The sequence below is a fragment of the Prinia subflava genome, chromosome 18 (genome assembly GCF_021018805.1).
Source record: "Prinia subflava isolate CZ2003 ecotype Zambia chromosome 18, Cam_Psub_1.2, whole genome shotgun sequence".
NCBI lineage: Eukaryota > Metazoa > Chordata > Aves > Passeriformes > Cisticolidae > Prinia > Prinia subflava.
This window is the reverse complement of record NC_086264.1, coordinates 2295483-2308981: the sequence shown is the minus strand read 5'-3', so window position 1 is coordinate 2308981 and position 13499 is coordinate 2295483. Positions and strand designations below refer to the sequence as shown.

Genomic DNA, 13499 nt, shown 5'->3' with positions numbered 1-13499 from the left:
GCGCGCAGGGCGGAGGAGACGGGGGCGGGCGCGGGGAGGTGGCGGCGGGCGGTGCCGGGGCCGCGGCGGGGGGAGCGCGGGCACTCGCGGGGCCGTGCCGGAGCTCACGGTCGGGCGGCCGCAGCACCGGCAGGGGCCCGAAAGAACCCCCCCGAGCCGCTTTACCCCCGCAGTTTTCCCCCTCCTTTGTCCCCCCCTCGGTTTTACGCCCCGGTTTTACAGGCGAGGACGCGGCTGTCATCGCGCTGCGGTGGGGGAAGGAAGAATCCACCTGGGAATCCGGGGTGCCCCGCGTTCAGCGGGGATTGGAGTGTGCGGGCATCTCGTCGGTGCCTGACAGCTTTGTTTCTCCTCCTCTAGGTGATGGGGTTTTATTCGGCGCCCAAGTGTCGGTGGCACGGACCCTTGTGGGCAGCTGGAGCCGGGAAGCGCAGGTAAATGTGGCTCTGGTGCTGGAGCCCGTCACAGACACACCAGCATCCCTTTGGATGCCCACTGGGACGGACGTGAGGGAAAGGGGGACTGAAAGATAAAACACGAGCAGCAGCTGGGCGCGGGAGGATGCGGGTCTGTGCGTGCCCAAGAGGGAAAACCGTGCTGGAAAAAAAGAAAAAAGCACCAGGGAGGCATAGGGAATGTCTGAGGAAGCAACAAGTGGTCGGGGGAGTGCAGGGAGGGACAAGACATCAGGCTCTGGGGCTTTTAATTGGAATTTGCTTTCTACTGCAGCTGCCTGAGCTCATGCTGGACGCAGAAAGTTCATTGATGGCCGGAGAGCAGAAAGTGCCCCAGCGGTGGAGCAAGGGGTGTTTAGGAAACAGGCCTTGGAGCGAGTGAGGTTTGGGGGATGAATGCACATTAACTGTGAACCCGTGTTTCTCCCAAAATCCGGGGGCCTCAGCAGAGACCTCGTGTGTAAAAAGCCAGAGGCTCGCCGGGGATTGCGGGATGATGGCCAAGGTTACCTGGCCACAGGTGCACATTGAGCAGTCTCCTCTCACACACCGCCTCTCTGCGGGAGTCACACGTGCCGAGTGCCCATCCAAAATCATTTCATTTCCCCCCCTGAGTTTTAAACAAATGTTTGTCACTCCTCAGCTGAGGCTTTTTAACCGAGGAGGGTTTCTTTTCCTCCCATCACCCCCACACCTCCCCATCTCCATCCTTCCCCAGGTCACTGAGCTGGGAGTTGGATTGGATGAACTTATTATGTTACAACTTGTTTTACACAGCGACCACTGTCTGATTTAAAAATTCTTGGATGTGGACCCATTGGGGAATTTTATGTAGCCACATATGCCTGATTTTAAAACTCTTGGACATGATTTGATTGTGAAATTTACATGGCCACATATCCCTAATTTAAATAAATCTTGGACATACACGGAGTGGAGAAGACTGTGGGATTGGAATGTTTTTAGTCAAAAGCACGTCAGTGTGGAATAAAAGCCTCCTTTAACCATTATAGTTTGTGGTGTGAATGTGAACAGCTCAGGAGATGGTTTTAAAAAGTCTTTGTAAGTGGATGCTGCTCCAGGAGAGTGAATCAAGCATCTCTTTTCCCACCCAATCCGCAAGGGAATAGGGGTGAGATGGCAGCCAGAAAACCTTTTTTTGGAGTTACACGTGGCTTGCAGCAGACGATACTGAGCATTAGACGGGCAATGTTCTGCCAAGCAGACGTGGCTGGACAGGTGTGAACGCCCCCACGTCTGAGGGCCGCGGCTCTGACTGCCCTCAGCAGCTGCCGCCATGTTGGTTCGGGGAAAGGGGACCAGTTTAGCCTGCAGCGCTACGAGACAACCGCGGTTTGCCCTGAGGCCCCTCTTCAGGCTGGTGAAGAAGCGAGCTGGAGGCTTTTAGCCAGCCCCGGCCATGGGTCACCTCTCCCCGGGCAGCGGGCAGGCACCGGAACCCGCGCACCCGCGGAACGGCAGGCCCGGGCGCGGCGGGCGGGGGGGACGGCAGTAGGCGGCGCACGGCTGAAGCGCCCTGGCCCCCGGAACGCTTCTTCTCGGCCGCGGGGAGCGAGTTCCGCGGGGAACGGTTCCGGTGGCGCACCAGGGCGGCCCTGCAAAATGGCGGCGCCCAGCGCTCGCTGCCTGTGGCGAGGTGAGGGGGTCGCGCTGGGGCACCCACGGGCACCGCGCCCGCCGCCGCCTCTTCGCCTTCACCGGGCGAGGAGGGGCCTGCCCGGGCGGGTCGCGGGTGCGGGAAGCCGCGGCGCTTGTCTGAGGCGATGTTTGCTCTTGCCCCGCAGCACTGGCCCCGCGGTGCGGGTGGCTCCTCCCCGGGCTGGAGCAGCGCCTCGCCGTCCCCGCTGTGGTGAGCCCCGCGGCCGCCCGGCCCTACGCGGCGGCAGCCAAGTGAGTGCGGGTCCGGCACCCCGGGAGGCTGCCTGGGCCGTGCGGGTGGCGTTGGGGGGTGTGTGCGGGGCTGGGTGTCCGCAGTGCTGCTGCAGCAGCCGGCTGACCCTGGGGGCATCTCCCACGCTCCCGGAGAACAGCCTGGGCTCGCACGGAGTGTTTTCTGTGATAATGGCACAGGACCAGCTTGATGCCGTGGTTTTGGGCTGTGCTTTTGCGGGGTAATAGCAGGGTTACATGTCAGCATGAAAGTTGGTGAGCTCCTGGAATTGGTGCCAAACCTTTCCTGTCCTTCGATTGGCTTTTTATTGTTTAATTTGCCATCTCTGTAATAACACAGCATGGCTGGGAGAAGCAAAAGCGACCTCTGTACAGGAGAACCAAGTGTTCTCAGGTGCTGCAGATGCTTTTGCCCTGCTTGTAGAGGAGTGGCGTGTCCAGTTATTATTTTAATATTCTTTTCTTCAGCTGGAGAACCTCTGAAAATAGGGAGGAGAATGAGAACTGTGAGTTTAACTGAATGCAAAATGCCACAGGAAAGGGGGGAGAAAACCTTTTTCCCCCCTAAGGTCAGCCTGTTCGATCCACTGCGGTGATAAGGTACCCCAAACCCTTCAGCTGGTGGCCTCACAACGTGTTTGGGGGGTTTTGGTCTTAGACCTGCCAAAAAAGATGCCAAGAAGACGAGGCAGGAGAAGGTGAAGGAGAAGCCCCCGGCGCGGAGGCGGCGGCTGATGACCAAGCCCGTGGACGATGTGTACCTGACGTGGCTCTACAGGAGACCCTGCTACGAGCTGGAGCAGGCCGTGGCCATGCTCAAGAGGTTCCAGGAGCTGGACTTCACCCACCCCAGGCAGTTTGTGTACATCAATGTGTTCCTGGACATGGCCCTGCAGAAGAAGGTGGGCTGGGGGAGGCTGTGGGGACAGTGGCACTTTTGGGGGCTTTGGGTGTGTTCAGGCTTGGTGATTGGCACAGGGTGAGTTGTGAATGCAGGCTGCAGTCCCTCACCTCGTTGGCATTTTGTTTTCTTTGTATTTAGGGGACCAACCCCCTGTGATTGTGTGATTTACCCTCAAGTCGTAATTTCATGTTGTTTGCTTTAATTTTTTTCTTTTTATTCACTTGCCAGAAAAAAGTGGATCCTTTTTCCAGCAGTGTCACTCTTCCCCATCGCTTCACGGATGAAGTGAACAAGGTTTTGGTGTTCACAGAGGTGGGTGAGCCAGGATTCCTTTATTTTTGTGGGATTTTTGTGTCCAGCACACTCCTGCAGCTGTCTTTTGCCAAATATTGATTTTATCTGTGTGAGATGATCCCGGAGAGCTGCCATGGTTTGTTTGATTACTCTTTGCACATCACTGCTTGAAATTCTCTCCCCAAGCTCAGCTGACAGCAGACCAGCAGCCTAACTGCCAGTCCAGCTGTTTATTGTGACTTTCTTCTCTCAACAGAACGTGCAAGAAGCTGAAGTAGCACGAGAGCACGGAGCTGCCATCGTGGGAGGAGTTGAATTAATCAAATGGGTATATATTTTTCTTAAAGAAGAATATAAATATCCTAATTGAAACAGGAGTGGGACCTGGGGAGGGGAAGAAGCCTGATATTCTGTGAGCTCCAGCTGGGAGGCAGCAGCCAGTATGAAAGATGGGTTTGTATGCTTGGACACTTTCATAGGTGAGCTAAAATCCAATCTGTTGAATTGTTTGTTGCAGATCCTGGAGGATGAAATCCAGGCTGATTTCTACGTGGCTGTCCCTGCCATAATCCCCAAGCTAATACCCCTGAGGAACAAACTGAAACGGAAGTACCCCAGCACCCGCAGAAGTAAGGACAGTTCTGTTACACCTGGTACAAATTGCTGAAGGAGAGGGAGCCCTAGGGGTGCCACTGAAATGGGTTTTGATCAGGATGTGCAGTTCATTCAGTATTAGGCTGTAGGTGACTGCACCCCTTGTCTTAGCTAAAGTAACTTTACGAATCCATTTTTTCCTCCAACAGGCAAATCTGGGATTAGAACCCAGATAAATCTGCCTGTTAGCTGCCCTTATGCCTATTAATCCTGATGAATGGGGAAGGAGGGATCATGGAAACTGTTTTTATAATCTCAGTGAGGACACCATTGTCTGTGAAACTGCATTTTGGAGTGGCATTCACTTGCCTTAATTAACAGATTGAATTACCTCTTTACTGATGCCACACCTATCTGTGCTAATGAGTGTTACTCAGACAACTCCTTTGCTTTATTTTTTTTTTTTTATATTTTTTTTAATATTTAGGGGTTTTATTCATTTATTTATTTATTTATATATTTATTTATTTTAATTTTTTTAATAGACTCCCTGGGCAGTGACATTCCCAAAATGCTGCAGTTCTTCAGAGAATGTCACGAGTACACGGTAGAGGATGAGAACATAATCAAGACAAGAATAGCCAGAGTAAGTTGCGTAGAGAGCGCTTAAATTTTCTCTACTGAGCAGAACTGTGGTATTCAAAGAGGGGGAAAAAACATGTTTTCAATCTGTTTCTCAAAACTTTTGACCATTTTCTTTAACTAACCTGTGAAGAAAATAGAACTTTGTTGTGTGGCATCTTCAGCTGGTTTAAAACTTTTTGGTTTTTTGGTAAGTAAATAAACTATGGGTTTATAAGTCCATGGTCAATATGCACAAGAGAGTCAAAAAGTCTGTGCTTTAACCAAATAATTAAAGACTTATAATTTTGGTAACTATAGTTGTGGACTGGAGTGGAAAGCAAGAACTGTTTGTTTTACATCTGAAATAGAACATTAATTTTTGCTTATTTATTTATTTTCTCTGCCCTAAACTGTGATTTTTTGTTTTCCTTCTGGTTTGCATCTTTGTAATCCTGTCTGATGTTTAGTTGTCCTCTAACTGAGGGTGGCACTGGAGGGAAGGGTAGGAAATACCTGAAGCTTTGCCTGGCAGTGTTGGAGACCAGTGAGTTTATTAATTCTGATTAGCTGCTCTGAGCTGTGCACAGGCATTCCAAGGACATCCCTGTCTGTATTTTTGTGTATAGTTGGAATTCTGGATCTTGCTGTTGAAGGAGTCAAACTTACTTAAGAAATAAAAAAGGAACAAATAACTTAGCTGAAGCTTTTTACAGCACCTTGTGCTGCTCTGGAGAGAAGTGCTCAAAACTTGAGACAGCTAGGTAGGTGTGCATCCACAAGGATTTCCTGGGGGAAGCTGGGATGTTCATTTGGATGTGGGAACTGTTTTGAAGTGTTTGGAACCCTCTGAGCATTACCTGTGTTCATTATGGAGCTGATGAGTTGATTCTTTTGACTGATTTCATTCTGTTCAAGCTCTTAATGCCTTCAGTTTTAGGTGTTGATGTTGTTGGAGCTGATGCATTTCATGGTCTTTGACAGCTGCTTCTTGAAGCTTCTTTCCCCAGATCCTTCATTTTAATGAGGTTTTTGCAAAAGCTCTTGTGTATATATTGATATTTTGAGACTTTTCACCCCTTAAGGCTACATGTTGTTACAGAGCCCTGGGAATTCTGTGTCCTGAGTAGAAATATGGAAAACAGTGAGCATATCAGCATGTATGAAATGCTTCTTTTCCCTGAGTCAATTGGATATGGCTGTTAATGGGATTTGTCACTCCTTCACAGGGAACAGGGGCAAAGGAAATCTATCCAAATGTAGAATAAACACCAGTGCTTTCAGATTGTTCATCTGGGCTCCAAGCATCACCATAACACTAACTTGGCATTTTCCTTTTGCAGCTGGATATGCCCACTGAGCACATAATTGCCAATCTGAAAACAATTATCAACGATATCTGCACCTTCAAGCCATCAAACTTTGGTAAGGATTCATCATTCTAACGTGGTTGTTCAGATTGCAGCAAAAAAAAGTGGGAAAGGGGTGTTCTTTACTGGATTGCCATTAAATTACCTTTCTGTTCTCAAAGTAGCTCTGAAATTCCTGCTCCTCCAAGGGAAAAGCTGTTTCTTTTATTTTTTTTAATTCCTTGGCAAAAGGATCTGCAAAGGAATAATGAAGTTAACTTTAAGCCAAGGGCATCTGCTCAGCTGGAGAGGAAATGGTGATTCGTAAAATAATTTTAGGGAAGGAGCTTTGTGTAAGCTGAATTTTTTATGTTAATACTTGCTTAATTAAATCTGCCAGAAGAATGATCTTGCCTCTCTCCCAGTGATGCTGTTCATAGTAGCTGCAGAGACCAGACCGTAGAAAGCCTTGAGAAGCCCAAATAAAAACTATAAGGGGTTGCCAGAATTGAAATATAATAAGTCGATGCAGAAAGGAGTGTTTAGTTGTCTTGGATTTTTTTAAATGAATTTAAATAAATTTACATCAGCCCAGTTTAGTAAGGATTAGCTTTTCTGGTCTGAGTAGCTTTTCTACTGATTGGGAGTGTCAAGCTTGATTCTTGTGGTCTTTTACTGGCTTGATTGAAAATGTTTGTGAGGAGCAGCCAGCCTGGAGAGGTGGGAAGGGGTGGGGTGACCAGCTTGGTGCTGCCCTTTGTTTCCAGATCCCATTGTGCAGAGACTGGTCATCAGATCTTCCACCAGTGAGGGTTTGCTGCTGAACCTCGATGGAATCCTGCCTCAGGTGGAGGAGAAAGTAGAAGACAAAGAAGAAGAAGATGCAGTTGATGAGGATCAACAAAAACCTGTCCAAGAATCTGTTAGTACCTGATGTCTTTTCCTGGTAGATCTGATGGTCGAGCTCAGGAAGCAAACGGTGTCATTCAAATCATGCTCTGTGAGAACAAAAAATAAACGCAACTTGTGGATTTCATGTACAAATTCGGTGTAACGTTGTCACAAACAGGAGCCTGTTGTCAGAACCGAGCAAGTGTTTTTTCTAAGGAAGAATTGGATGTGTTTTGAGGGGGGGCCCTGTGAACATGCACCTTGCTCTGCTGTTTTCTGGAATAGGAGCTGGAGACGCGGCTCTCTGTCCCGGTGTTTTCTGCTTTCTTTCCAGGAGGTGGCGCTCCCGCCCTTCCCTCCTGTATAAGTGTAGGAATTTCTCCTTGCGTGGTTTTTTGCGTGGACATGTTCATAAAGCTGCACCCTGAAATGTAAGATGGTCCCAGAAAGGATTGGTTGTTTACAACAGGGATGGGCTGGTCCAGATCTGGAATGGTTCGTGGCTTTAAATCATTCCTATTATTGGAGGTAGGCCTTGTTTTTCCAAGGGGTTACTCGGCTCTGTCTGCATGGAAATTCTTTTAGCTCCCATCTGAAGCATTTGGCTGCTGTCAGCCAGGGTGACCAATTCCTGTCAGGCCACGCTGATTATTTTTGGTTGTGGGGGGTGCTTTGCTCAGAGTTTGATCAAAAAATTCCCTTTAGATGTGTATAGGAAGGTTTCACACTGACTTAATAGTGGGAAAAGCAGTGCCAGTGCACTTGAATATATTTATTGCTAAGGCATTACACATTTAAGGAATATTATGAGGCATTCCAATGGTTGTGTGTTGTTTGTGACCCAAAAGGAACAATTTGAAAGTGAGTTACCTGCTGGTGTTGAAAAGCAAAGCCTGTGGTTTCATCTGCATAGATTTCTTTGCCTTTTCTCTGTTCTCTTGGCTTATTTCCAAGACTTCACTCTCCATTTTGGAAAAAGATAGGCCTGCCCTCTTTGATGGGTGGATTTTAAAAAAGTGATACTTAAGCATAAATGTACAGGTGAGTTTAAATCAGAAGCTCTCAGACTGCTGAGTGTGCTCTCAGAGAATAAAAGCATAGAATAGCAAACGTTCCTGCAGGAATCTGTTCCTGGAAAATCCCAGTACTGTGGGGACACAGTAAATCAGGACCCCTGGATGTCAGGTGAGCAGAAGTAGCTCATGGGCTCAGCAAGTTTTCAGGTGTGGTTCTGGACTCGTGTCACTGCACTACAGATTGCTAAAGCAATAATGCCCTGGTCTGTGCCATGCTGGAACAGTGCTGCACAAGCTGTTGAGTGCATTGTGACTTCTTTTTATCCTGGAGTGTTTGATTGGCACAGGAGAGATGAAAGGGAGGAAGACAATACGAGATGATTCCTCTTCAATAAGCTGAGTCCCCAAACATGCGGCGTGGGACTTGTATGTGTGGTTTCTGGGCCATATGGCTTAGAAATCACTTTAATTGTCACACCAAGCATGACTGCAGTGGCATTGCTGGCTTCTGGAAATCACTGTGGAGGAGAGGGTGCTGCAGCACCTTTAGCAATGCAGATGATGTATGATGGCTTTGAGATTTGTTTTATCTGAACCTGCTGTTAGTTTAACTAAGGAGAAGGGCTGGGATTCACGGTTAGTGCACACAGAAACATTTGCCCAAACAAGGAAGAAGTCCTAGGAACCTGTGTGCATTTGTGGGGAATGCAGGGTTCAGGCTGACACTCAGCCTCAGCCGGGACTTGTAGGGGAGTTTGTGGCACTCCAAAGAACCTGGAATCCGTGTGGGTCAAGCTGAGTTCACGAGGCTGGGGCTATGAGCTCTGCCATGGTTACAGGAGCAGGGCAGGGATGTTACAACTGCTGCCAGGGGTGACAGGTTTTTAGTGCTTAGATGGGTGTTCTGAATGATTAAATATTATTATTTTATCCATGTTCTGCCATACCACTGGTCTTGGTAGCCTCTAAACTCTGAGTGAGGCTAATTTCACCAGGCTAAGCTAAAAATCTGTCCGTGTGGGAAAACTTGGATTGACTGAAATAGGACAGAGGAGGGGGGAAAGCTCTTGAGGCTGACTAAAAACACTTTTAGGGATAAACATAATTCTTCTGCAAGCAGTTATTTCCGTCAATACCTCAGCTTGCAGGTGACTAGAGGCTTCATCCCACCAGGACACGAAAGGAGAATTTTCAATGTGTCACCTCCAAGACTACTTGGAAAACAAGAGGAAAACGCCAGTCTTCCCAAATTGCATCCCTGTGTACTGGGAGATGCTAGGTTAGGTTCACATGTGGTGACACTGCAGTGCCGTATTTTTTTCATGGACTAATCCCATTGATTTTGAAAAGGCTTATTAAAAAATTTGTAAAAAACCCAGTTAATACCTGGAGAAGTATTTAACTGTCAGGCACTCTGGAAGTGGGGAATTCACATAAAAACTCATTCCCTTGCCAGAGATGGATCCTTTTCAGAGCCCTGTTTCTCCAGCTGTTCTGTGGAAGTCTGTGCCAGCACATGCCCAGCTCTCCAGGAACACAAGGTATGTCTGGCTCCCATCTCTCCAGCAGGGATTTGACAAGTGGAGAAATGGATCTTTTGCACCAACTTGCAGAAAACTGACCTTTGCCTAGAGGTTTGATGAAAGGGAGGCTAAAAGTGGTTTATTTCTTCAACCCCAGTGACTTTCTGTGCCTGTATTTCTAAGATCCGTGGCAGCAGCTGACAGCTGGATTGTTGCTTTGCAAGTTGCACCCTTCAAGCTTTCAGACTTAGAACTATCTCGTATTTCTTCTGAGAGAGTCTGAAGCTTATTTTATAATTTTATTTGCTGCTAATATGTGACTCAGAAATGCTGCTTTTGTGTTAAATAGGATGTGAAGGACAAAGCTTTACCTAACTTGGAATTTCTGAAAATTTGAAGTCTTTTGCACCAAATGCAAAACTTGAGAAATGGTGGAAATGAATGTTTTCTAGAGGGAAAAGTTCTCTCTTCATATTGTGGAGTGGGTAAATCTGCAAAATTATGAGGGTAATGGGTCTTGAGTTCTTTTGACTTTTAACAATGTCTTTGGAGCAGTGTTCTCAGAACAGCAGGAAGGAAGGTAGGTAGGAGAAATAGGGAAGAGGCTCTAGCTGGACTAGAGAAACAAGTAAAAGCCTAAAGAACTGCAGCAGGAAGATGAACAACACAAATGATTAAAAGATGCACTTGACACATTTATATGAAGTTACTGAACCCTCTGTGTGCTTGGCTTTTATTATTTCCACCTGTTCTTTCTTGCTGGTGTTGCTTTGAGCTTGGTCGAGTTGTCCAGGGTTCTACCTGAGGAGTGAGAAGGGAGCCCGGCCTTGTGTATTTCTTCCCTTTTTCATTTCTACCCTTTTTGAAAGAGACATGAAATATTTCTTTGCTCATTGCTGGTGTGTGCAGACATAGTAGTTGTGTCTCCCTGCTCCTGTTTGTATAAAAAATGACCCTCTGCTAATGAGTATTAACTGGGTAGAGCACAGAGAAACCCATCATGCAAATCACTGTTTGGGGCTTAGAGCAGTGCCACGCTGTACATTTCACTTCTCACGTTTTTTGTGGGAATTCCAGCACAGTGATTAAAGGCATACAGTCCTGGGGAGGAAAAAAAAAAATCTGACCTCCAGCTCGGAGTTCAAGATGGTAGTGTTCATTAAGAAGTGAATCAGAAGTGAACAGATGGAATTACCATGGGGAATTATTGTCAAATTGAGCTGCCATCGTTGCCTTTAATCAGGCAAGCAGGAGATGAAGGCAGCAGCAGCCCAGCCCTGTGCAACCAACTGCTATGTGGGAACTGGGATATTGCTGTGAAACAGGAATGCTGAAATTAGCAGGGAAAAACCCCATTTCATTCACAGACTAGTAAAAATAAACTCACTGAGTTCATTTTAATTTGAGGCTTTGGCTCGTAACAGTTCAATGGCCATAACTTCAAACGTGGGGCTGCTTTTCTTTAACCTGTGACTTGTAGGAGCCAGACTTTCCTATTGGCTCTGAGATCTACTGAGTGTGCAGTGCTGGAGGGGTGACATGGGAAGATTTTCTTGAGTGGACATCGTACTCTGTGTGTGGAGGTGCTTCAAGCAAGAAAACACTGTAAGGGCAACATTTTAACTTGAGGTTTTGGGGTTTTATTTGTTTGTTTTAGTTTAAGTGCTTGATTTGTGATTGCTAGTGTTTGAGTCTTTAACTCTTACTTGGATTTACTCCAGAAAGGAAGAGCAAAGCAGCAGCCATGGCAAGAAGAAATGGACATGGAAACAGACCGGGCTTTGATACTTCTTATAATCCTACAACCCAAACTGACACCCAAACCACAACAGATTAGACGCTTCCAACCCCGAGGAGAGGGTGACCTCTCCTTTCCAGCCACCGGGACGGATAAAGTCAGTGGGGTCAGATCCAACACAAACGCGTTTGCTTTGCCTAATCCCGGCACTGCTGCGGCTGGGACGGGCTGCGGGATTACCGGGGGCTACTCCATCCCCAGGTAGCGGGCGGGGAGGAGGAGAAGCCAGGACCCTCTGGCCCCCGGCGCAAGGTGCCGGGGAGTAGGAGGAGAAGGAGGAGGAGGAGAGGCTCCCGGTGCCGGGAGGAAGGAGGGCGCAGCGCTGCCCGGGGCGGGGCGGGGGGCGGGCGGGCTGCGGCGCGGAGCTGCCCCTTTGTCTGCGGGCAAACTTTGGTGGCGGGGCGGGGGCCGAGGCGCTGCCCCGGCACCTGCCGCGGGCCCGGCGGGCACTCCCCGCTCGCTGCTCGCCGCCCGGGGCCATGGGCGCTCCCAGCGCCGCCGGGGCCGCCCTGGGGCTGCTGCCGCTCCTGCTCAGCGCCGCGCTGGCCGCCGCCGATGCCGCCTCAGGTGAGTCCCTGCGCCGGGCGCGTCCCCGTCCCGCGGGCGGTGCGATCCCTGAGGAGAAGGCCGGCTCCGAGGCGCCCTTTCCCGCGGGCTGCGGGACGGCTCTGCCTCCCCGCCCGCCTTTTCGCGCTCCCGGCCCGGGCGGGGGTCCGCCTCCGCCCCCCGCCATTTTGGCGGCTTCTCCACAGGCGAGGTGAGGGGCACCGGGGCGAAGCCGTGCCCGGCCCGTGCCTGCCCGGGAGCGGCCGCAGGGTGCCGGGGATGGAGGAACGCGTGTCCCGCTCCGGGCACCGCGGGGCTGCCCCTCACGCCGGGCGGGACGGCAGCCCGGCACCTGGCCGTGCCCAGGTGAGGGGTGCTGACCCGAGCGGCTGTGGGGCGGGAGCGGTGCGAGCCCGCAGCCACAGCCCGGGCTGAGGGGCAGAGCCGGCCGCAGCCCTCACACACCCCGGCGTGCCGGGGCCGTGGGGAGGGCTCGGGAGTGCGGAATAGGAGCTGGTCAGTGCCTGGGAAGCGTGAGGGGACTGCGGGGAGCCGGCAGCAGCCATCCTCCCCTCCCTGTGTCAGGAGAAGGCGGCCGGACCCAACTTGCCGTGTGTGGATGGCGCGGTGCGAGCGCTCGCAGAGACGCCGGGCGCTGGATTTTGTCTCGGTGTGCTGCACGGACCTGTGGCCGGCGCAAGGCTGTGCGATGCTGCCGGGCAGCCACGCTGCTGCTATTTGGAGTTTGAGAGTGCGGGTTGGCTGCGTTCGTGCTCTTAGGTGGTTTTCTAGCTTGTCCTTTTGCTGTAGTGGCACTCTCCCCAAACCCTGCTCCCACCGTGACTCCCGTTTGGCATGGCTGTCTTAGTGCATCACAGCAGTTAAAATCAGCGATGTGTGTGCGAGCTAAGGAGCTGCTGGGTGCGGATTTGGGATATTAACTCGTTGGGCAGCACTCAGACAGACTTGACTTTTACCAAAAAGAAAAGCTCTCAGACCAGAAGACTACACTACCAACAACCTGCATCCAAGAAGTCCCCCACAAAAAATACCATAGCAATAAGTCTGGGGGTTTCTTCTTTAGGTGCTTCAGTATGTGAAAGTCGTAATTTGCAGATTGCTTTTCAGGTGTGCTTTGCAACAGGTGTTGATCACACCTGGGACTTGGAGTTGCATGGAAAATCAGGGCACTATTGCACAGCAACCTTAATTAATTAATGTGTGTAGTGCCTTTGGCTCACTCATAATCGGGAATAAAAGTAAAATTTATTTGTAGCTAAGGGTTTTCCAAGTCCTGCAAGGTTGGGCTGTATGTTAGTATCCCCTGATGACTTGTGAAGGAGGGAGATAAGTCTTTGCCCCCTTCGGGGAAGAAGGATCAGACTTTGTGAGTTTGCTTTCTAGTCCTACGTGGTCCCTATTCCCTGCTCTGGCCCCGCAGGGGATGAGCATACTGGTATTTTAAGGAACTATAGCTGTCAGTGAGCTAAAAAGAAAAGGCAGCCTGCCCTGGAGGGGTAAGACAGATGGGTTGTGCTGCTCTTCACTAACCGATATTAAATTTTTGGTTTTGGGTTTTTTTTTCCCCTCATGCCTT

At 49.8% G+C, this 13499-nt stretch overlaps 2 protein-coding genes across 3 annotated transcripts in view; both read left to right on the top strand.

The window, feature by feature from the left end:
* Positions 1 to 1944: 1944 nt before the first annotated feature.
* MRPL1 (mitochondrial ribosomal protein L1) lies at positions 1945 to 7199 on the top strand. The gene is made up of 9 exons (XM_063414998.1): positions 1945 to 2112; positions 2261 to 2366; positions 3025 to 3268; positions 3499 to 3582; positions 3821 to 3892; positions 4082 to 4193; positions 4704 to 4804; positions 6123 to 6204; positions 6896 to 7199. Exons 1-9 carry the CDS (start codon positions 2079 to 2081, stop codon positions 7060 to 7062), a joined length of 1002 nt encoding a protein of 333 aa, XP_063271068.1. The 5' UTR covers positions 1945 to 2078; the 3' UTR covers positions 7063 to 7199.
* Positions 7200 to 11699: 4500 nt separating this feature from the next.
* The window catches only part of FRAS1 (Fraser extracellular matrix complex subunit 1), a 109026-nt gene continuing 107226 nt past the window's right edge, over positions 11700 to 13499 (top strand). For both annotated transcript variants that reach the window (XM_063415489.1, XM_063415488.1), the window contains exon 1: positions 11700 to 11923. In XM_063415489.1, the coding sequence (XP_063271559.1) occupies positions 11836 to 11923 (88 nt within the window). In that variant the 5' untranslated portion in view covers positions 11700 to 11835. The remainder of the gene's footprint in view (positions 11924 to 13499) is intronic.

Bases quoted from the DNA above. Each gene is read 5' to 3' on its own strand.
- MRPL1 (XM_063414998.1), top strand. From the start codon at position 2,079: ATGGCGGCGCCCAGCGCTCGCTGCCTGTGGCGAG. The intron at 3,583-3,820 runs GTGGGTGAGCCA...TTCTCTCAACAG, and splicing joins AGGTTTTGGTGTTCACAGAG to AACGTGCAAGAAGCTGAAGT. The intron at 6,205-6,895 runs GTAAGGATTCAT...CTTTGTTTCCAG, and splicing joins CTTCAAGCCATCAAACTTTG to ATCCCATTGTGCAGAGACTG.